Source organism: Colias eurytheme, chromosome 6 (assembly GCF_061535395.1).
Source record: "Colias eurytheme isolate Ceu_HAF_F1 chromosome 6, ilColEury1 Martin Lab GWU primary, whole genome shotgun sequence".
Taxonomy (NCBI): Eukaryota; Metazoa; Arthropoda; class Insecta; order Lepidoptera; family Pieridae; genus Colias; species Colias eurytheme.
In genome coordinates this window covers 796,935-822,342 of record NC_142985.1, presented here as the reverse complement: position 1 = coordinate 822,342, position 25,408 = coordinate 796,935, and the positions used below count along the sequence as shown (strand labels likewise).

Below are 25,408 nucleotides of genomic sequence, written 5' to 3'. Positions count from 1 at the left end.
CTACGTTCTCCCACTCCTCCCCCCCATTTTTCCCTCTTTAGGGGGTGTTTCCTTCCAGGGGATGAAGCTGGGTTGGGGCAGTTCCTTGCAGTCTATCAGAGGGTTGGTGGCACTGAGGGCTTCCATCACTCGGGGTTGGGCTTGGTCCAGGAGTTCTTCGTTCGCGCAAATTACCCCAGCAAGGGTGGATTTACGAATTTCGTAAAGTTGTTCTAGGGTGGATGAAAAGATTATAAAAAAGGAGGTAAAAAAAAAGAATGGTTATAGTAAAAAGTGCAAATAAACTGTAATAGCCAGATTGTCTGAAGGTTTGAAGATAGACTGCAATATAATACAAGCAAAACTTCGTTAGTATTAAACTTTTCTATAACAAAACTTCGACAACTATAACTTTTTCACCAAAGTTACGCCATTACACCATTTGAAATGCGTTTTATTTTGAAATCCATAAATCTGAGTGGTCTGACTCACCAAGCGTAAACCGCACATCGGTCTGGTCGGTTTCGTACCAGAACCGATCGCCCACCTTGATCCGGTAGAACTGGTCTGCTACCAGACACGTGAGAGTGGCTCCCAGCAGACGCCCTCGTGGGTCTTCTGCTAATGCTCCTGTGTATAGGTCTATATCGTCTACGCTCCTGGATGGGGACATAGATACATATCTATACTAATATTATAAAAAGGAAAGGTTTGTATGTATGTATGGTTTTCACGCATAAACTACTGGACCGATTTTGATGAAATTTGGCACAGATAATCTTTATACCCTGAGAAAGAACATAGGCTACCTTTTATTGCGAAATATGTACCACGGGCGAGGCCGGGGCGGACCGCTAGTAGTATATAGTTTGGTTTTAGGGTTATTTTTGTGTATGTTTTGTGTATGCGTTTGAGAGGAAGCGTAAAGTAGAGTAAGGTAATATTGAGAGTCTGATACGTTTTAACGGGGGAAACTGATGAATTTATAAGTGTAAAAATGGAATTTAATGTAAATATAACATAAAAAAGCTGAAGTTTCTTATAAAGTATATATAAATAAACATTAAAAAAACGATTAGTTGGAAAAAAACCTCTAAAAACAAAACTCACTTATAAATATTCGAGATCCGACTCAGCGACATATCATCAAAGACGCCCTGTAGATCATCAAAGCTAGTCGGTCTGGGGAGACCGCACAGTTCCCTCCACGCGGGATACGCGGGGAGACCGTGGTCTCTTCCCCGCTGGATGTTCAGGGAGACCAGGTCCAGACCACACGGGTGGGGAATGGCGTCTGGCGATGCGAGCGATGAGTTCGCTTTGGGACGCTCGAATAAGTGGTTGCTGAGCTGTGGGGTAATTTATTTGTTTTGGAAAATGTTTGTTTAATTGTCATTGTTTTATTTATATGTTACTAATTTCGTTATTGTTCGGTGCAACCGTATAGAGCGCAACATCATCATTTTTTGTATGTCACAGCATTTTCATTTTCATAATTAAACATTAGTTCATGTAAAAAAGTCGCGTGTAACTCTTAGCATTATAGCATAGCAATATTAAAGCATTTATCTTAGCAGCTTAGTTTTATTATCAACAGCAGCATCCCCAAGTGAGCCGTACAGTTATAATAAGTAAGATTTCAGAATTGAGGGAATTTGGGGTTATCAGACTGTTTAAAAATATGTTTATTAAAAACGCTATAAATAATGAAACAATTGATAATTAATAAGTATAGTCGACTATGGTCTGAAATGATAACGATGATGTCACTGCTGCTACATGTGATATCGATGATGTTACAGCTGCTACCTGTGATATCGATGATGTTACAGCTGCTACATATGATTTCGATGATGTTACAGCTGCTACATGTGATACAGATGATGTTACAGCTGCAAATGATAATTGTGTTATAACTATTGTACATAAAAATGTCACCTCAGCGGTAACATGCGGGTGCACGCTGTGCACTGGAGTGTACATGGCAGAGTGTACAGCTTTACGTCCCGCTTCCTTCGCGTACAATGCGAACGGGTTGAACAGCATCTCGTGTAACTGCGTGTAGCTCACCGTGCCTGACTGTAGATCCACGTGTTGGATCAGACCCTGGAGAGACAACTTGGTTAAACGTTGGAGCAAGTGAACGGCACTGTAAGTCAAATGAATGTTATAAAAAAATATAAATATACTAGCTTTCCTCCCGCGGCTTCGCCCGCGTTTTCAGAGAAAAACCCGCATAGTTCCCTTTCCCGTGGGATTTCCGGGATAAAACCTATCCTATCTCTCAAGTTGGATCGAACTGCACATGGTGTGCGAATTTTATTATAATCGGTTAAGTGGTTTAGGAGTCCATTGAGGACAAACATTGTGACACGAGATTTATATACATACGATTTTATTATATGTATAGATATTAAGATTACTTTAAAAAAAAGAGCTTTAGAAGACGTGTCAAAAGTGAAACTTCTTTGACAAGATTCAAATATTATTCCAAAATCATCGCCTTACTCCATGACGTGATGCTATTGCCATGACCTTGAAATTTAACTCTCAACCCGTCATTTCAAAAACTTACTGGAAGCAGAGTATGTGCAAATCTAAAGGCAGCTGCAGAAAAATGATTCGCCATAGAAGGATCAACTGTAGGGTCGTACGCGCTGGAATATCCCTCACTTTGGAGCGTCAGGTTCAGCGCCCACATCACATCCATACCTGAAACCGAAATATTTTGATTTAATTGAGATGACATTTATATCCATGTCGTCAAAATGTCGTCTGTTATAAGCTTCTAGGAATATTAGTAAAAGTTTTGAACGAACTGTCATATCTGTGAAGTTTAAAATTTAAATAGCCGTTTAAGTTTTCGCATTTTCTTAATTTTTACGCGCAAATTTCACAAGATCCTTCTCCTGACAACAACGAACACATCATAATAAGAAATCGAAATCCAGTCCTTCACAAGGGAAATAGTCATTTATGTATAGATTTCCTCACCCAGTATAGCAGGCAGGAACTCAGCATACGTGATGTGCTGCATCTGAGCACCCAATATCCGTCTTGTCTCCTGGAACACCACCTCATCATCCCAGTGCGGGTTGAGCCGTTGCAGCTGTACAGCCACACGGTTGTGTTGTCGAGCCCAGATTAAATGCATGGTTGTGAGGTGTAAGTTCTCGTTTGCTCTGTCGTCACCTGGAAAGGTTATATCCATAGAAATCTTAATAACAAGACACATAGAAGTGCTATAATGTCATAATTCGTATGAAAACCGCTGTCGCCAAAATCAACACATTTAAACCGATAGCTAAACAATACACATACAGTAAACTATGCCTTTTATTGGACAACTTGATTTTAGTGAAAACTAACTTAAATATTAAATTAAGCTTTTTAATATGTATCCTAACGCACGAATTTACGGTTTATTTTAGAATAACATCCCTAAGTATATGAGACGTTTTGTTTCTTTTTGCTCCAATAAGGTTGAAACTGTGTCATTCTTGTTATTTCGATTACTATGGTGACACTCTTAATACTTGTAAATATTCTATAATTTTAAGGAAAAACGGCATTATTTCTAAAAAAAAATATTTACCGATGAAATATTATTCCTTTATTAGTATAATTACAACTTGTGGAAGAATTTCCGCAATGGGAAATGCTGAAACACACCATGTTTACACACATACGTCTCCATAGCAACTGAACTGTGACGAACACACTGGTGATGTGAAAGTCACCTGAGTGGCGACAAGGTCACGCGCGCTTACGACTTCTAGTGTCTTGTTATTTAGATTTCTATGGTTATATCAAAAGTTATTTTTGGAAGTATTTTAGTTCGATTTCATAGGTATACACATATTTAAAAAAAGGTAAGTAAAATTATATGAAGTTGAGTGAATTTTATCTGGACAAGTAGAACAAACAGATAAGTAAAGATTTAGTAGTTGTAGTTTAAGGAATTTCTTGCTAGAATATATCTTTCAGTGTAAATTAAAATAAAATGCATTTATTTGTTACAGTACCTGTTTTATGATAGCTCAAAAAGACAAAAAAATCAGTTTTATTTTTCAAGTAGAGGAAAACTGATGCAGGGAAAGGCACCTCTATAAAATCAATTCTAGTCTTGCTCATATCAATATTAACAACAATACACATAAACAAATCTTACCAGACTCAAAACAGTATCGTCCCTTCGCATTCATCTCCACAGTATTACACCCATCCTTAGGATCTGTAGAGGGTGGTAGTAGATCTCCCGCTCTTGCCTTCAACATGCGCATAGTGCCGTTGGTTCCCGTGCGCAGGCGCAGGGTTTTGAGTTCCGCGGAACTGTATACTGCGGACGCGTCAAGGAATGCGGTCGCTTGGTTTAGTTGCTCGCGGGCACCTGGAATATGTTAGTTTATAGTTAGTTTGTTATTTTGACGTGACAACGTCTTAAATTAGGTTGCGACTGGGAGTCACTTATGAAAAAGTGTAACGCTCGGTAACGTTACGATGAGTCACCGAACGAGAGAGAGGCCCGCCGAATGCCTTGCTTCTCTCTCCCACTCAACTATGATCGAGAAAAAGACGTTGTCACGTAAAATCTTCGCCTGTTAAACCGACTTTACAGGCAACCATTTTTTTTTATGTTTTTTCTGTGACAATTTTATGCATTTTCCTTGGTAGTTTAACAACTAGTACGAAAATCCATCAAAATTGAAATTACACAGCTAAAATCCATTATATTAAGGATAAATGTTATGTGAATTGTAAAATTCTTTGAAATAAATGTTTCTAAATCAAATACGCCTTTTATTTCTTCCACCACCAATATTAAACTCCATCTCATTAAACTCTTTCAAACAAAAATACAAAAAATATTTATTACATGAGTTTAAATTCCAACCTTAGTTGTGTGATGGGTTTAACTTTTACTATGTTTACAAATATTTTATATTATGTAGGTATATGATCTATCTGTCTATATTATGTATTTATTATTATGATTTAATTTTAAACATTTATCTATTTATATGTCATGTTAAATTATCTTAAGTACATGTTTTTGCTCTTATTAGTTTACATTATATCATAATATTATATTTTTGAACGCACTGCCGCTCCAATCGCTTCAAAGAGGGGCCACTGAAAATCAGTGTTGCAACAGCTGCGTTGCAATTTATGCTGAGTGGCTACCATTTTGGCTCCACTTCTTAATTTTATATCTTTTAATTTAGTTATATATATTTTAATTTTACTGTGTTTGAATTGTATTGTCTTAATCTAATTGTATTGTGTGCGTGTTATTTTTTGTGGAGTCAAATAAATGATCTTTCTTTCTTTCTTTCTTCTTTCTTATTTCAATACAGAAACTCAATTAAATTAATTCGATTGATTGTGATTGCGCATATAACCAAATAACTTTAATATAACAAAATTTATAAGATCTTAAAGATATTGTTGTTCAAAATAAAATTTAAACATGTCTTATTAAATAGATTACATATATTGTCAATTTTACGCAGCCCATGACTTATTGCACGTAATAATTTAAAAGAGTTCGAAAATCCTAAATAATTATCCATATATAGACGATGTGTGAGTGATATTTCATTCTTGATTCCACTCAAAACTTCCTACTTTACAAGTTACTGATTTTTCAGCAAAGCACATTAATTGATCCAAAATCTGGCAGTTGCCGATAACATTACAGACAGACATACCAAAATAACAAATAGGCGCCGGCGCAGACCTCACAAACTCCATACAAGTGATATTATAGTTCTGGTAGAAGGGATCCTCTTTGTCCAGTTCAACTGGGAAGCACTCTGGGTGTAGTGGCTGCTCTGTCTTACAGCATTGGAGGGATGAACTGTTTGCGCCTGGAAATTCATTATAGAAAGATTATAGTGACATAATATTGTAAAATTTATAATCTTCTTATATATAAAAATGAATCGCAAAATGTGTTGGTAAGCGCATAACTCGAGAACGGCTGAACCGATTTCGATAATTCTTTTTTTATTATATTCCTTGAAGTACGAGAATGGTTCTTATGTAGAGAAAACGTAAATATTATTTACCACGGGTGAAGCCGGGGCGGACCGCTAGTCTTCTTATATATAAAAATGAATCGCAAAATGTGTTGGTAAGCGCATAACTCGAGAACGGCTGAACCGATTTCGATAATTCTTTTTTTATTATATTCCTTGAAGTACGAGGATGGTTTTTACGTAGAGAAAACGAAGATATGTACCACGGGCGAAGCCGGGGCGGACCGCTAGTTTAAAATATATTTGCACGCTCAACTACGAGCAGAATGTTTAAGAACCTATATAATGTGTACCTAACAGCTTGTAACTACATTCAGCAAATAAAGACAATTTGATTTGAATTTTGATTTCATTCTAGACTACTTAAAAATTAGAACGAACTTGTTAAAATAACTACAAAAAATGTGACTTCGAGATTGTGTAAGTTTAATATTTTATCGATAAACTAGAAATGATCTTCAGCTTGTAGGGTAGTTTTAAACTGGTATTGGCTAGTTATTGAAGTGAAAACTTCTTTAGCGGCGTTGAGCACTTTTTCTGTAATGGGTATAAAATCTTAAGCTCGCGTCAGGACACGTGACCTGATCGAAAAAGCGTAAGACGGATGGAGAGTAGACAGCTATCCCCTCTCTACTACGCGCGTTTTCACTTCTGCCGGCACTCCCGGAGTGCAACCCGTCTTTTTTTGCGGTTATCTGTTTCAAGTTAATAGTAATACATACCCTTGCTAAGCGCGGTGGCAGTGATATCGTGGTCTATGAACTGCCCCCACACGGCGAGCATGACGGTGAAGGTTGAGTCGTGCGCGTAGCTCGGCCGGTGCACTGTCACACTCACGTCACGGGCGCTGGGCAAAGAGCCGTTCTTGCCCGTACGGGGCGAGCTTATACCTATATAGTTTAGGCATGGATGTATATGTTACAGTCAAATCCCGAAACGCAGAAGAACTGGTTTAATTTAGGTTTGTCAAAATCCGCACATAACATGCCTCAGCTGGACAACGACTGACAAAAATTGTTTAGTAAAATTTGGGCAAAGTCATTATACTAAACATAAGGTTCGACCAGTCCAACCTACGAGTGCCGAGCTTCGGAGTTTGACTATAACATAATATACGTAACTAGACTCGCAATCATGTTCAAAAAAAATGTTGTGTGGTTTTATGAAACCACGGTAAAAGTGAAACTGTTCGAACGGTTCCGAACACTGCTTTGTGTAGCGCATGTCGCGTGTCGGTCGGCTGCCGAGTAGGTATACCTACTCGGCAGCCGCGATACACGCGACATGCGCTACACAGACCAAAAAGTTTGAGGCGATGTAATAAAAGTTTCACTTTAAAATGTTTAAAGAAAAACTCTGTCTACACGTCTATAAGGCAGAATTTCGTACAAGCGTATATAATAGGATTTGAACATTATTGCCACGAAATAAGGTGATAATTCAATTGAATGTTTCGTAAAACGCCGCTCGGACATATTTAGCGATCTTTTAATAGACGATAGTGTGTATGTTATGCTGTTTGTATGTTGTTATATTATAGTGCCTTATTGGATGTAAAGGATAGAACTGACACCGAGGATGAATTATTTTTTGTGTATTTTTACACAAGTATTTTACATGTTCAAGAAATTACAGACTTTTAAACGGATTTGAACGTGTTTACATAGTAGTATTTATCTTCTCTTCAAAAAAAAAAACCGAGAAAAATATGCTTATCATAGAAAAATCTGGTCTTTATCTTGGCAAAATCTTATGTTTACAACAAGTTACGAACAAATTGCTTCAATACCATCGAGATAGTATAAGTACATACTATCTCGATGTTCAATACATTTTTTTTTCGCAATTCGGTTTAATTTTTTTTCTAGATCAAATACGTACTCCGGAACTTAATCTATTTTGTTTTACTAGACGTAGCAAATCGAACAATATATTTGATTCATTGATTAATATTAAAATTGATATTTGGTAACATTTTGATAGTATAATAAAAAGTTAATCTGATATTTGAATATTATCTAAACAGCTGTTCAGTCCAGTATGGTAAATTCTTTTTAGGTCGCCGTATAATTTTAATTATCGATAGAGAACATACCTCACTTAATTAAAAAGACTTACTTTTAATTAGGTGATTACAACTTGTACGTGTATAATATTTCTCAGTACTTTATATTCCTTGTTAAATGTGATATTTAAAACACTTAAATATTATTACGAAAGTGATAACATTTCTTGACTCAAACACTTTTATCGACAATGAAATTCATCCAAATTACTTTTAATTTTAAATAAACGATCGAATATTCACGACACTGAAAAAAATCCTTTTACATATCCGTCCACTCACACATCCATACAAACACTTACCATCCCCATAATCCGCGGCCAGAACCCTTCTAAACGGGGTGTTAGACACCCCCCACCTCAACGGATTCTGCAAGTTATTGCAGGTCCCGTCCTGGCTTCTATACTTCGACACCACACAGGGGGTGTTCTGCGGCTTGCAGTATGGCGGCTCTGGGAACGAGCCGTTTATGTCTGGCCCCATGCCCACACTACCGTCGTAGGTGGGTGCTTCTGTTCTGGAATTTTTAACACGCTTTTATTAGCTTTAGCTGTATGTCTGTATGTAACTGACATATTTGTATGACCCATTTTAAACGGACATAATACTTAATTTAATCTTTGTAGTTACACTTACAAGGTTACAATGCAATAAATTCATGAGAATTAGCGTTTTTTGTAGTTTTTGAAGTGAAAACTTCGGGTGTTGGGTATAAAATCTTAAACTCGCGTCAGGACACGTGGCCTGATCGAAAAAGCGTAAGACGGATTTTTTTTAGCCCTTATATTCCATGCGTAAGACGGATACCATTCCAAAATATCAAACATGCTGAACGTTAATAATCAAGTTTTCACTTCTGCTGGCACTCCCGGAGTGCAACCCGTCTTTTTTTTATTAACTACTTTTTTATACTACTAAACTTATCAATTACTCATAGTGTTATTTAATTCGACCCTTAGCGCACCTTAGCGTATCCTTACTTTCTTTTTATGGGCCAAGGCTAAATCATTCGATAAATCAAACGTCTATACTAAAGCCAAATGGAATTTTAACCAAGCATCCTATAGATGTTCGTTCAGAAAATATGGTCAAATAAAAAATACCTGTATAATACCACATTGCATAAATTATATCTGATTTGCAAAGAGTAATTTAATTGTCGTCATATGGCAATCAAAAGACATCCATTAATTCGTCTATCATATGTGTATCAGATCCAATTTTAATCCTGTGCGCCTAGTTAAATATTTCGCATAATAATGTCTAGCTTACTATTGATTAAATAAAAATATTCGATAAAATGATGTTATCTATCTTAAACTTGAATAAGGCACAGACAGGATTTTAAGAGAGAGGATGCTGGATGAGAGATATATGTATTTCTCGTTAATATACTAAGCCTAAAGACAGAGTAAGTCTGATGCATGCAGAATTCTCCGATTCTATTTTAGATTTAGCTATTAATTCGTACTAATATTTCTGGGTAGGCGCTTGTTTAGCCATTTGGAAGGTACCTACTAAAAGTTGTAAATACCTACCTATGTCGTTCGTGATAGTACTAAAACGCGGAAGTAATTATGTTTGTTTGTCTGCTACAGATAGCCTTGAACAGATTTTAATTTAATTTATTTTTTTCTACAAAAACAGAGCAAACGACATTAATCCTTTATTGACGTCGCAGGCGCTATCGCCTCTGTAGTCTGTATAACAAATAAATAAACAAAATATAATATTATTATCTATAAAAATCTAAGTTTTCCTCAAGAATCTAATCTTGTCCCGAATGCAAAGTGTCTATTTACTCAGTGTTAGACATTGTTAAGCAAATAATTCCTAAAAAAATGATAAGACTATAGACACAACATGCTTCACATTTTGTTGGTTGATGTTTAGATTCTTTCTGATTTAGATCTGAGCTAATAATTTCCCTGTAGTCTTAAAAAATCAGACAATTGAAAAATTCATTAAATTGGAAATAGGACGAACCTACCAAATACCTACTGTCCATTATGTTCACATCTTGTAACCTTTAAACTTTCACGAGCATCAGTAATTCAGTAGGTAATTTTCTCCAGATTATTGTTATACATCTGCAAGACATTTTTTTCTTACCGTTAAAAAGCTTCATCTACCAAGACATACATATACTACTTTTTAATTCCGGGTCAACCCAGACGAATTCGGGACAAGCAGCTAGTCAAATATAGATCTAAGAGATTCAAAGGCTTCCCCAACCGAAATGATCGTTCCGGTCCAATACGCAACCAAATTATCCAATTACCAGTATTTGGCCCATTATGGCCCAAGAAGCCAAACCAAAGCTAGACTGGTGCGGTTTCGTATCGCCTTACATGTCAGGATTACTTCCCGGGAGGTTATTGGTTACATCGTTTAGTCGTTTATAATCCCTTTTTATAACCCACGGCTTCGGAAGGTCGCTAACCGGATCAGCTGGGACTCCAACTATTAGGTTTATTGGAAGTGAAGATATATTTTCTTATGAATTGGTGGGTATGCGATGGTAGTAAGCAATATTTCATTATTACAGTACTAAAGTAAAGATTTAGTTGGTAATAATATATTTGTGTCTCTTGGTACGGTTTCCATTAATTTTAGCATTACTTTATATAGGGCACCAATCTATAGATGTTACTATTTAACTGCGAAAATCTTATGATATGATGAGGAAAATTATGCTCCATTGTCTTTTTCAAAATATAAGGTACTGTCGAAAATTGCAAAAAATAAAGGAAATTGATCTAATTACTTTCGAGTTTGTAACCACATCTCTTGAATTTGACAGACATTTTCAATTACTCTTACATTTAAATGTAATTGCATTCTAGATTTTCATATTTATCTTATAGTAAAACAATTCAATCGATAACCAGTATGCACCAATACAGTTCTTCTTATAGGCAATTGAGCTAATTGGCCGGAAGTCTTAGGTCCCAGTGTATCTAGGGCAAGACAGTCATCCAATTATACTCAGTTAAACGTTAAAGAAAACGTATTTATAAGGGTTGTGTTCACAGGTTAAATGCTCATTTGTGACGTTTCTTAAGAAATCAGAGCAAGCGGGGCTTTTCAGTGCTATGCTCGTATTATGTATATATTCTCGATAGCATTATTGTTCATTTTCATAATATCAGCTATATGGTTTTGTTATAAAATGATCTATGTTTTTCTTTCTTTAATTAAACTGTGAACTGTGAAGTTCAGACAGTTTTCAGTTTTAAATTGTACCTTGTGAAGTCTAATAAAATCAAAGTTAAAATATTTATAGTATTTTAAGTGACCAAGACCCCATTTTAGATAAAGTACAGACGTTTCCATTTTATTATTTTAACAAAGATTAATAATCAATTAATCGTAATTTTAATTTGGCCTCAAACACATTTTTGATTTGTTAATTATTAAACTCTAAAATTTGCCCCGACTTCGCTTTATCGGTTTATAAACTTTTCGGTTCAATAGTGGTGAGGTAGGTGTATGAGTTAATGCTCTAAGTGTATGAGTATTTCATTAAGGGGAGGCTCCCTAAATTTTATGTGAATTTGCATTAATATTCTGAAACAGTCACACATACAATCAAAATGGAACTTTAGTAGTTATATGATTTATTGGGTCTTTTTCTTTCCATGTACAAGAAAGTTACGTAATTGTAAAATTTTCGCTTGATTCATTTCGCTATTCAAAAATTATGCCTTTTTTAAGGATTGTTTAATTTTTTTAAAGATTTACTTGGACTTTATGTCTAAAATAAATATTAACAGTAAGAAAATATAGTTTACTATCCAATCCCAAGATATTTTTCTCTAGATCAATTATTACTTTAGTTATAAACAACATAGTACCTAGTCTTTGGTTATAAACGAAATAAGAATTGAGACACGAGATTTAGTTTCGAGCTCGAACGCGATCAAAGAGCGCACGCGATATTCAACTTTATTACGGCTGTGTCTAACCAGTGTCAGAAATTATGTTAGGGAGCCTCCTCTTAAGTTCTAGTATTATAAATTAGTTTTACTTCTATTTATGGGTAGATAAATAAAAGTGTTAGTTTTGTTGTTCTGAGTACAAAATTTATTTCATTGAAAACACACACTAGCTTAACTAATAAGCAATTACCAAACTCCTACCTGAAAATAGACAAGAAAAAATATTAAGTCTTATCTATCTATCTTAAATTGTACCTTAATTAACTACATATGGATATATATGGATGCTTTGTCTGTCTGTACGTATTGTTCAATATAAAATATGCTGACTATTGAGATATTCGTTTATTTTGAACGAGTTTCTTACCGATTTTTCTAGGCAGAAGGTCCCCTTTAGATTCAGTGGTAGTTTTAAAAATGCCAATTCATAACACACTCGTAAAAGTTCACATAAATGATAGATTTTTTAGTTTTAGTTTGAGAGTAATGCGATGCCAATTATAAGGAGTGTCGTAAGACGGGGCGAAAAAAATTAGTATGAGTTTCGTTTGTTTCTTACCCACTAGGTGTTCGTGTTACCAATGTTTTAAAACGTTTCTAGAAAGAAGTAATCTCAGGAACTACTCAATCAATTTTATCAGGTCGTGGTAGAACATCACACAAAAGACTACATACTCCAAATTTTGAAAATACATTTAATTACAGTACCGCCAGCACCCATCATCAGGGATTAGATATTTTATCTTAACATCTACACTGCATTGAAATAAGACAATTTTTTTAACAACACAATTCCACGTGGATGATATTATGAGACATTTTTAATGACAACGGATAACGGTACCGCTGTTTTGTGTCAAAGAGTTGAAGGAAATAATTGTCAACAGAAATAAAGAAACAGGCTGGGGAAAAGGAAAGATTTCGGATTTGATACTTACTCATTAATCAGTATTCTGGTGGCTTGTTCGGCAGCGTACGCGGAGTCCGCCAAGGGTTTCACATCTGCTGAAGTAGCGGCTGCTCTCTGTGCCCTGGAGGCAGGTGAATCAATATCCAGGGGAATGAGTGTACTCTCCATGATACTACGTTTGCGTAACGCGTCATTCCCCTGGGCGACTGCTGCCGCTATGTCCGCTTTGGCTATAGGTTTGTTAGGCCACTTTCTAGGTGGTGGGCCTGTGGAAACATAAATCGAAATAGATTTATATGGTATCGAAGTAATAAGTACAATGGTATTTAGATATCGATTTTCTTTTAATGTTATTTAACCCTTTCAAACCTAATGGTCCGGGAGCCAGCAGCAGATTTTATGACCATGTTCCTCTCAAGCGGTAATTAGTAAAATGCATCAAAGTATAGTATTATGAAGCCTCGTGAACGTCAGCTGGAGCTCGGTTGGGGGGATGAGCGGCTGTAGCCTCCCACGCACGTAGGAAAAAAAAAATATATTCATTCATTTCCTCTCAGCTAAAAATTTGTCAAATTGTAGCTAACCCAATATCTCAACGAAAAAAAACAATCAGCTGGTTACAACGTGGTGTATAATTATACGTCAGCTGGTGTCTCGAACATGAAAAAAAAACAATTATTTTCCGTGATTTCCTCTCAAACAAAAATTTACCTGATGATAGCTTATATGTAACTGTGGATAAATATATAAGTCAGCTGGCTGTATCTTGGTGGAAAAACCGTCAGCTGATACTTTGAAAGTTATTACATAGGAGTTAGACAGAAGCATCTATTGCCAATTTATATGCATCAGCTGACTAGGTTTTCCTCAACTTATTGCTAGCTGATTTTTTTTATTTATCGCATCAGTATATTAACAATCAGCTCACATATTTTCATCTGAGAGGAAATGACGTATCTTTAATTATTCGACATTGCGCTTCAATATAAGAGTTGAGTTGAAATAAACATTCAGTATCAATATTTTTGAAACGAATAAGTATGTAATCAAATAATTTTATATATTTAAATAATTAAATAATCAATTAGCAATAAATGAACTAGTTACTCGATAAATAATATTTATAATATAAATTTGATAAAAAATGATAATGAGAACAATATGATTTATTCGTTTTCGCTCTGGCTTGAGTCACTTTCCTCTCTTTCCGATTCATTATCAGAGTCGATAAATACCAACGATGTAAGTTTTGCAGGACGTCAACGTAAAGTCAGATTGAAATAATTTCTCGTAAATGTTAATAAATGTTAAATGAAGAGTTTGTTTGCCATATGTACGGATTTAATCGTCTAAAAATATCAATGATTAACGTAGTTATTTTTATTTAATACTTTTTAGTGTATTTTTCAACACGAATCCAACGAGCCCAAACTCGATACCTAAAGTTGAGTCAATATATTACCGAGTTCCTATGGCCACCTTCCGATTCCATCATCAAATCAGCTCTATATCATGATAATGTTTCATCGCTATCCAATTTACATACGTATACAAAATTTCAGCTCAATCGGTTACCAGGAAGTGAATCAACTTTACTTGCTTCATTTCAATTAAGTCATCGAGATTAGACAAAAATGCCCATAAAATAAAAACTACTGGGCCTATCCGAATAAAATTTTTATGGGACCAATTCGACACCATTCCGCATCAAACAAAAAAAAGAATCACGTAAATCGTTTCAGAAACCTCGGAGTAATCGGTGAACATACATAAAAAAAACATACCGGCCGAATTGATAACCTCCTCCTTTTTTTGAAGTCGGTTAAAAAATCAGCTAGCAATAAGTTGAGGAAAACCTAGTCAGCTGATGCATATAAATTGGCAATAGATGCTTCTGTCTAACTCCTATGTAATAACTTTCAAAGTATCAGCTGACGGTTTTTCCACCAAGATATAGCCAGCTGACTTATATATTTATCCACAGTTACATATAAGCTATCATCAGGTAAATTTTTGTTTGAGAGGAAATCACGGAAACTAATTGTTTTTTTTTTCATATTCGAGACACCAGCTGACGTATAATACACCACGTTTGTAACCAGCTGATTATATTTTTTCGTTGAGATATTGGGTTAGCTACAATTTGACAAATTTTTAGCTGAGAGGAAATGAATGAATGTATTTTTTTGTCCTACGTGCGTGTGAGGCTACAACCGCTCACCCCCCCAACCGAGCGCCAGCTGACGTTCACGAGGCTTTATAATACTATACTCTGATGCGTCTGACGAATTTTCTCTTGAGAGGAAATAATTAACCAAATTTGCGCCTGGCTCCCTAACCATAACAGTTTCCAAGGGCGAATCTCCAAAAATATCAACAATGTTTTAATTACATTAATTAATTAATTAAATAAAAAAGGCTATACATGAACTAAATAAGTTCTATATTTGTGAGCCCGCGACCGGTTTGAAGTTACATGCAGAAAAGTGTGGTCTTGGCAGTGGAGCAAATATTATAATTATTTAGACGGTACAGTACTGTATTTGTGTAATAAATTTGACATATGTAATTTTTAGGTCTAGTCATAAGAAACATCTGATTTAAAACGTTTCTTTTTTGCATCACTAAATTAACAAGAGTAGTTCTTTGTTTACGATACATTAACAGAGAGCCTACAGATTTTCATGCTTTACTTTTATTTTATTTATCCTATGTAAAATTATGAATGCATTTGTCACGATAAAAACATACTTCACATTTTTGAAGGACCAAAAATCTTAGGTTCGTCGACCTTTTCCCTGTGCTAAATTTGGCGAGGTATTTTTAGCATTGTAACACTTCGAAAAATTTATCTGAATGGTTGACTTCGATCAAAATTATTCAAAAATAAATTTAAAAAACCGGTCAAGAGCAGGTCGGTAGGGTGAGAGTACCGTACAATTTAGATTTTGAAAAAAACGTAACAATTTTGTCACATCAAGGACAGTTATCGGGTTAGGTCACTGGACTAACCTCGATGGAAGGATTCTTTCAATATTTCATTTCTTAATACACTTGTTTCATGTTTGTATTCAAAATTCAAATTAAATTTAAGAGCACTTGGAACAGAAGCGTTTAAGAATTCGACTAGGGTCGAAACATATTCACTATTCAGTTTTGTCCTGAAAATCCATACTAATATTATAAATGCGAAAGTAACTCTGTCCGTCTGTCTGTTACTCAACTACTGAACCAATTTGCATGAAATTTGGTATAGAGATATTTTGATATCTGAGAAAGTACATAGGCTACTTTTTATCCCGTTTTCTTTGACTGCGCGGGCGAAGCTGCGGGTGGAAAGCTAGTATATTATAAATTTTACATAGTTAACTCTGTACGTGTGTCATCTATTTATAATATTTGCAAAATACAGGTTGGTCCACTTGGGCGGATATCGTTTACCGCCTTTATATCCTGCACACTGCAGTTTGTGTTGTTTACTTGTTTTGCATTACAAAGCAAAAGCTTTAACATGTATTGCCAAGCTTTGATCCGTTTTTTAAAGCTGTATAAAATAGCTGATTCCATTGTCTATACGATGTTCATTGTTTAATTAAAGATTATTAAAATTTCAATTGATCATAACTTATTTCGTGAAGAAACAATAAGGTTATTCCGCATTTATCGTATATTTTTCAATATACTAAGCATCTAGTATAAGACTAGTTTTGATCTGCCCACCAGAGACTAAAGAGCAGTAACAGCCCTTTTGTGATTTTTCGTTTTATTAGTGATTCTGAAAGCGGGTTTCTTAAGCTTTCTATTGAACTAACTTACTTATTTCTAAGACTATAAGAATGGTTTTTATTTAACAGTTTTCACTTACTGCAAACGAAAAAAATTAACAATTTGGCGTGATTTCCCAACTAAAATACAGTATAAATTATACTGCAGATTAAATTTTAAGGTTTCATAACTAAAATGCAGTAAGCAATATAATTTTACAGTTCTTTAGATAGTTTTATATTTCTGGAAAAAAATTAAAAAAAAAATTAATACGCAGTAAAATTTACCGCCATACAAGCTATTTTTACTGCAAATTAAGAAAATACAATTTATTGTCACGAACTCCCAACTAAAATGCAGTAAAATCAAAGCTTGTCGCATTTTAGTTGTGAATACTTAACATTCTTTTATCATTATAAACTGACTAACACGCAGTAAAATACAGCATTACTGCAGATTAGTTTGGATAGCATAATGACACAGATATGATTATTCCTAGCTAAAGTGCAGTTAATGTTTTAAATACTGCAACTGTGAACTAGCTATTTTTCTTACTGCACTAGTAAATTGAACACTTTTTTCTTAAAAAACTAACTAAAATGCAGTATTTTTTTGACCTTACTGCATGTTAGTTGGGTTTCTTGACAAAATAACTGATCCAAACGCAGTAATAGGGCTTTTTGCTGCATTTTACTAAGTTTAAAATGGTATTTTTTACAAAAAAGGCTATGCAGTAATAGGCACCAAAAAGAATAAATGGCCATAATAAATTCAGTTATAAAGATATATTTTTTTTTATTGCTTTAACGTGTGAACTTATGCCTTTACAACCTTTTTGCATTCAAATTTTTTTGCTTATCATTCTGTTGATTTTTTAAAATCAATTCTTAACTTTAAATGCGTTTTACTCGAAATCGTGATTTTGCTGTTACTGCACTTTAGTGTATGGTGGGCAGTGATATAGGGTAAACGAAACATTAAAACAATACTTATGTACGTCAAAAGCACAGTATTACTATAGGAAATAATATTGTAATACCACAGTATTACAATATTATTTCCTACAGTAAGGAATCGCCTTTGATGTCGCGCGATGCCGCCGCCAGCGTAGGTACTTACGCTGCCACACGAAAATACGCTAGGGTTGCAACAAATGGGAAATAAAACAATTTTGATTATTAATATTATGATGAAATCATTTATTCATATGTACATTCAAAATAATTGCGATTATTAAATCTGATGTAATTATTTGTTCATAAATATATAATTACAGATATTGCACTGCTAAATATTATTTACGTGGACACTTTATTTTTGGATGTTCTTAATTGTATATTATACCATTTAACTAAGTAATGCATTCGCATTGGGATGTACAATCTGATTAGAAAATAATGAGGACAACATATACATAGCTTTGATTTTAATTCAACAGATACAATTAATACAATCTTTCTGAAATATTGTTTCCTTCTGGGATTTCAATGTAGATTTACATCCGTAAACGGAACAGTTTTTGCGCGTCATAATAGAATATGTAAGTACCTATGTATAATAAAATTATTACACAAAAAATACGACTGCGTCATCCTTTCGCGATAGTTAATGCAAACTCAGCGTGATTGCATTAAGCGGCCCGCGTCGCCCGACCCCCCGCCAGTTCCCCTCCGTTTCTCTGCACAAGTACATTCGTCGCCATACTGTAGGATGGTAATACTGTGGTAATACTGTGGTCAAAAGATCTCTAATAGAAATACGTTGAACGCTCAATAATTTTTCCTGAAAAGGAAAAACGTATACGTATACGTGTCTATAAAATCCAATTAATCATCTTGTTAATCTCTAGGTCATCCGACGTTTCATTAAACTAAGTTTATCCATAAACTGGCCTACTTATCAAATAGTGTCGTGGTTAATATATAGTGTCGTATTTACTGTGATGCAAAATGTGGTCAGCCAATCGCTTCTCAAATGACAAAAATATATATTGAGGTTAATAGAATTAGATTGTTTAATATTTTAAGTACCTACTTTATGAATTTCGAGGTCTTCGATAGTTCTAAATTCTCTAGGAAAGCTTAGGTAAGATTATAAAAAAATATGCAATCATGAATAAGAAGTGAAAATGTATAAGCCAAAAATGTTGTGTGGTTTTATGAAACCACGGTAAAAGTGAAACTGTTCGAACGGTTCCGAACACTGCTTTGTGTAGCGCATGTCGCGTGACGCTGCCGAGTAGGTATACCTACTCGGCAGCCGCGATATACGCGACATGCGCTACACAGACCAAAAAGTTTGAGACGATGTAATAAAAGTTTCACTTTAATAATAGGATATAAAAGGGACAAAAGTAGTAGTAGAAAGTAGTTAGGCTTCCAATCAATCTAAATAACGATTAATTCTACTTTAAGGACAAAGAAAAATTTTGACTATCAAGGTTCTTAACGATTCTTCTCGGTGGAAGCTAAATTCTGAACTGGCTATTTTAATAAAGAACTCAAAAAAGCATAAGCATCGCTCAAATCAAGTGAACAAAAACTATTGAGATGTTGCCATGTTTTGTACCATTTAGGTTACATTGAAACAATTCAAAAGCAGGTCAAAGAAGACTTACTAATGCAAAACCAGAACTGCCACAGTTTATTTTCATAATTATAATCCACGTGGCTTAGCTAGAAATTAAGGTAAATAAGATAACTTCAACTCTTTACTCCAGATTTCCGTAATTGAGTATTTGAATAATAAAAAAATATTGATTATTTTTATGTATTTTAAAACTTTATTATTAATAATATTGATATTTAATGCAAAAATCTCCAAAAAAATTATTTTTCAATTAATTATAAGCAATTAAAAATTGATGAAATTTAAATTAAAGTCACGTGACTATAAACGCGCCATGACTGGTCACGATAGGTGTGACGTCAAAATGTTATAGTTGTATACGTTTTTCTATCAACTGCAATGAGTGAAAACTAACATTATGACGTCACACGCGTTCGGGTGACGCTTCGGGAGTTGTCGGTGTGTTTTCGGTACTGGATTCAAAGACTAATTTTTATTTTGAAATAACTTTTGAATTATTGCAAAAAAAAAAATAAAAAAAAACAGTTTTGTTATAAAACTAATATAGGTATATTCTTTCCATTTAGCACAAAAAAAATTTTTATTCAAATACTCAATTGTTTTATCAATTTTTTCTAAGGCTTTCGTAATTTTCTTGATTGGTCTGCGGACCCCCTGGGATATCCTCGCGGACCCCTAGGGGTCCTCAGGCCCCAGGTTGGAAAACGCTGAGTTAGACAATTAAACAGGAAACATACCTATAGAAAAGTTATTAGCGGAAAAGTTTGAATAAATGTGACGATGTTCGTTTTTTTCGAATTCCTCATTTGGCTAAACTTAAACAAGATATTATGTTCACTTTTCACAACTTACGATCTAAAATAAATTCTATTTTTCCTAAGCTACAATAGTTACCTTCCAAAGGCCATGTCATCTGCAGCAAAGGCGCCATATCGGGATTGGTTCCAGACAAATTGACCACAGGTGTAGGAACTGTCGTTTTGATGATTTCGTCTCCATTTAGGTTGTAGGATACTGTTACCAACATTGCTACCGAGAGGATTACTCTGTGGAGAAAAAGTATGATTAAAGTCCAATTGGCTTTTAATCTATACTAATATTATAAAGCTGAAGAGTTTGTTTGTTTGAACGCGCTAATCTAGGGAACTACTGGTCCGATTCGAAAAATTCTTTCGGTGTTAGATAGCCCATTTATCGAGGAAGGTTATAGCCTTCCTCGATAAATGGGCTAATGGGCTATATATCATCTCGCTGAGACCAACAGGAGCGGAGCACTGCGGGTAATAATACTTATATTCGTCGATTGAGACTGTCTGTTGACTGAAATGACTTCCAAAAACAATTAAAGTTGTCAAGTGTGCGCAGAAGCTTTTTTGATATTATTATTATGTAAATATATGGGTATAGATTCACCAATTACATATTGTAATGACATTGAAACGGGCATGAGTAAATAGAGGAGTAGCAAGCCCTTATTTGTTTGATAGCTGGTTGACATACTTTTGCTTCTTTCAATAATTGATAATTTTCTAGAAATTTATTAGCGAATTTTTAAAAGAAAAATAGTTTTTTCGTCGCGTTTATATTATGACTCATCCAGAGACCAACAGATTGGAACTGATTTTCATGAATTTAGCACAGAAATAATTGAAGGTTTAATGTAATGGGAAAATTCTTCTCTAAATTAATGAATAAAAAAAAAATATTATGAAATTAGAATATTAAAATAAGGATATCTTTAATTAATAATTATTATACTGCACGCTCACTCAGTGCTTTCGGGCTATAGGACCAAAAATCATCGGAAATTAATTAATTTTGGTATTTTTACATCCTGCATTAAAAACCAGTATCTGTACAGTTTTGTAAATATTCACTTAATATAATGCAATAATTTAGTGCATTCTTAAGAAACATTTCGAAAAAGGACATTGAATGACATAGTGATACTGTTTATACTTTTTATGTTTGTTGTTGTTTTAATATAATTAATTACACATTTTTCAATTTATTGTCTCTACATCGAATAAAGACGTAATAATTAAAGGTTTACTCTGCTATATTCTACTCTATTCCATGCTACTCTAAACTGCTCCACTGTACTCTCTACACTCTACGCAATGCTACTCTACTGCACTGTACTCTCTACACTCTACGCAATGCTACTCTACTGCACTGTACTCACATGAGTATCACGCATATAGCGCACTGGAACTTGCGCAGCCGCTTCTGGTAGCTCCGGGAGATGCTGGACTCGAACACGTAGGTCGGCTGCACGAGCGGCGTGCGCTCCTCCGTGCTGCTGCCGGCGCGTTGCATGCTTGCTGGTGGTTATATTTAAAGATGTCAAGAAAGAGGGATTACCTAACACTTAAAAATAACACACGTCAAAAAAGAGATAATTGGTATGGTAATTTCAAGTAATGGAAAATTGATAAAATAAGGCCTACCTACCTTTATTAAAAAAAATTAAATTATGGTTTTGAGTGAGTTAAGTTAATAATAACGTAAGTCCTAGTATACCTAATTAGATGTTAATAATTATTATTATGAGTCGAATTTAATGAGGGTTTCAGCCTGCTGTCTTTTTTGATTGGCCTTAAAAAATAAGCAGATTTGTTGTTACTCTAATTTTTATTTGTTTTATTAGTTTTTTAACTGCTCCGAGTATTAACTTATAGATTACGATGATGAGTTGGTAAAGGTATTACTACCTATACTATGTACACGATGTCAAAGTTAAATAATTATTGTCATTTATAAACTGCATCAGACGAAATTGGTATTACCTCGTATTTCAGAAAATTTTAAATTATTTTCTTATATTATTATTCGTGCACTTTTGGTAGTTAATTTTGTCTTCGATTGCTATAAAATACACTTCATGAACTATTTCTTTCTTAACTATTACCAAACTCATCCGCAAACAAAAGGCATTATTATTTGAACAGTCATGATTGTGTTGAGCACAACAGCAGACTGTTATATGATAAGATAAAATTCCACTTTTTCATTAATGAACTGTGAATGAAACGATTAACGAGTTAGGTACTATGGGTAATTAATAATTGTTTTATTTTTTTCAACTGAATATTTTTTGTTCCAGTTGTCTGGAAGAAAGAACTATACAGCGAAACTTGCCAACATCTAATAAATAGTAACTTATCATTTAGTAAATGTTGGTAAGTTTCGCTGTAATATAGAAATTGGCTCTAAACAATTAACTAACCTTTATAAGCTTTTATTAACACCAATAATTGTTTGAAGTTTATTATTTTATTGTGATTATTTTTCCGACCCAAATATCGACCAATAGAATTGCACCATTCGACGCCACGTGGTACAACCTACATGGTATTATACTGATAATTTTTTGAAAATTTTCTCTGGTCGTTGACGTCAAACTGACAGGTTCAATTCAATTGTGAAATTATTGGCCGACATTTGGGACGGAAAAATAATCTCCCGAATACCACACGAGCTTCAAAATTATCTGGCATTTCCCTCAAGGTTCCCTGCAAACAAATAAAGTCGTCAAGTTTTTCAGGAAAAATCACTCGCGCTTCGCGCTCGTGATTTTTTAACCTTGACTAAAAACTTGACTCCTTCATTTGTTTGCAACGAACCTATCGGAAAATACCCGATAATTTTGAAGCTCTTGTGGTATTATAAGTGAAAATTTAAGACATTATAAGGACTCTATAACACAGTTCGGCATAAGTGTAGGTAATGGAATGTGTTTAAATTAATTAAAAATCTTGCTATTTCTAACGTTGTAGGTGGTATCTGTGGTATCTACCACAGTCCACAACTAATAGGTAGGTAATTGTAATCATGCTCACACATTATATTTAATGGTAATGACAATTAGAAGATGGAAAATTAAAAAAAAAATGAAACATAGATACCTACCTAGTTATATATTATAATATTACTTTACATAGTTACGAATCGTATTAATTTGATTTGTATAAGCTTTTGTTTTCATTATCATTGGGTTGCAGGATTCTAATCCGCTTAACTAGTGTTAAATTACCACCTATGGTGTCATGGTTTTAACGAATCTGTTCAACATATTTTATAAAATTTAATGTTTATAACTTGTTGAATAATCTATACTAATATTATAAAGCTGAAGAGTTTGTTTGTTTGTTTGAACGCGCTAATCTCGGGAACTACTGGTCCGATTTGAAAAATTCTTTCGGTGTTAGATAGCTCATTTATCGAGGAATGCTATAGGCTATATAATATCATCACGCTACGACCAACAGGAGTGGAGCCACGGGGGTGAAACCGCGCGGAGCAGCTAGTATATTATAATTGTTTAAGATTTACAATTTGGACAATTACTGATACATAGTTGCGTTAGTGGTCAATTCAATATCTTTTAATTTCTTTAAATATAAAAAAAAAATATATCTACGTTATGTATTGATTACTTAATATAGATTAGATTTACAGCAAGATAACTTAAACTTTTTAATTGAATACGGATATTGTTATTTTGCTTCGCACTACTTAATTCTTATTAACATAACTTTAAAAACATCAAAACATCAAACTTTGCTCCTATGGATAATAAAATATGGAAAATATTTGGCAAACTGGTCCAACAAGTTTTCCGTTCATGATTGTTTATACTTACGCTAAATTTAACTTGTTATACATAACTATTTAAAATTATTGAAACTTTAAATACATTTTAATATTGATAAAGTTTATTTGAATATTGGTATTATTCAGTTCATAAACTACATACCTATATATTAAAAAAAAAACAAACACAAATTTATCGTAAAATCTTTTAGATTTGACGAATAAGCAATAACAAACATAAGATTAAAACTTTTCGAAGATCATTAATAAATTATAAATATAAAAATAATTACTTAGTTACATAAATAAATGAAAAATAATAAAAATAAAATAAAAATAAATTTCCGTTTCCAACTTACGTATTAATTTAAATATTGACCACACACAATTTTCACAATTTCAAAATTATTATAAACTATAACAATTAACAACGCGATCGATACAAAATTTAAACACCCTGATAAACAATTAAAAACATACTCACTTTTGAATTAATAGACTAACTAAACATTTAACCGTTCGCGCGTAAGTCACAACACAGACTACCAAATTGCTACCAAGTACCAACTACTACCGACTACCGACTAACCCCGACCATTCACCATAGTATAATATTATCTGTGCCCCTTATCCCTGCGCGCGAAGCCTCTACAATCACATGGCTTACGGGTTTCGGGACGATGACCTTAAAGGGACGTTCAAATTATCTTTACGCACAACCTACAAGATACTATTTCGTGTAAAACATTATTTTTTTTTTATTGATATCTAGTTAAATAGCTAAGTAAAAAGCTGATCATAGAAGAATTATTGTGAAATATGTATTAGCTTATAATTTAATTTTCTCTGTTGAACTTAGGAGTAAGGATTTCTTTGATTGAAAAGGGAGCTTTTCCGTGAAAACATCTGTAACTTGTTTGGATGTGAAAGAAAAAGGGTTTGTATATCATATCATCGATTGTAGAGGTGAAACGGAGAATGTAGAGGTTCCATCCTGTGTTCCTTGTTTCCTATTAGAAAAATTTACACTACCTACCTACTTTTTCTTTTACAATATTTCTCTTGTAGTGTTTTATGGTACAAATCAATGCAATGGCTAAAATTTTAAATATTTTATTCCGAGTCTTTGGAAGAACTATACTTTGCAAAAACGTCATTATTATCAATGTGCACAGGGGTCTAAATTAAATATTATAAAATATATATTATTAAAACAGATAAAGTTGTAATATTTAGGTATATCTCAAATATTCATCGCAAACGGATGTGAGACGTTTTCATAAAATTAATATTATAAAAACAAAACCAATTCGTTTACCTGATTTTGAATATCGGATATTAAGAAGTGATCATATTATTAATTCATAATCGTGTGCTTATTACTTAACTAGTTTTTTCACAATATGACAGAAAATAATTAATTTCAGAAGATCGTTTAAGACTTTTGATGTGGATTGTTTTTGTTGGCAAAAAAATATGAAATAACCAATTTCTATCGTGGGATCGTGGCTGCTTGCCATAT

The 25,408-nt window shown here is 33.9% G+C and overlaps 1 protein-coding gene across 1 annotated transcript; it reads right to left on the bottom strand.

The window, feature by feature from the left end:
• On the bottom strand, nucleotides 1-24,481 carry cd (peroxidasin homolog cardinal). The gene is made up of 14 exons (XM_090103309.1): nucleotides 24,371-24,481; nucleotides 21,476-21,614; nucleotides 20,185-20,336; nucleotides 12,965-13,202; nucleotides 8,388-8,602; nucleotides 6,743-6,910; nucleotides 5,691-5,849; nucleotides 4,151-4,369; nucleotides 2,974-3,171; nucleotides 2,555-2,691; nucleotides 1,918-2,085; nucleotides 1,090-1,328; nucleotides 472-638; nucleotides 1-212 (listed from the first exon to the last, which is right to left on the bottom strand). Exons 2-14 carry the CDS (start codon nucleotides 21,607-21,609, stop codon nucleotides 1-3), a joined length of 2,406 nt encoding a protein of 801 aa, XP_089959435.1. The 5' UTR covers nucleotides 21,610-21,614; nucleotides 24,371-24,481.
• Between the last annotated feature and the right edge of the window lie 927 nt (nucleotides 24,482-25,408).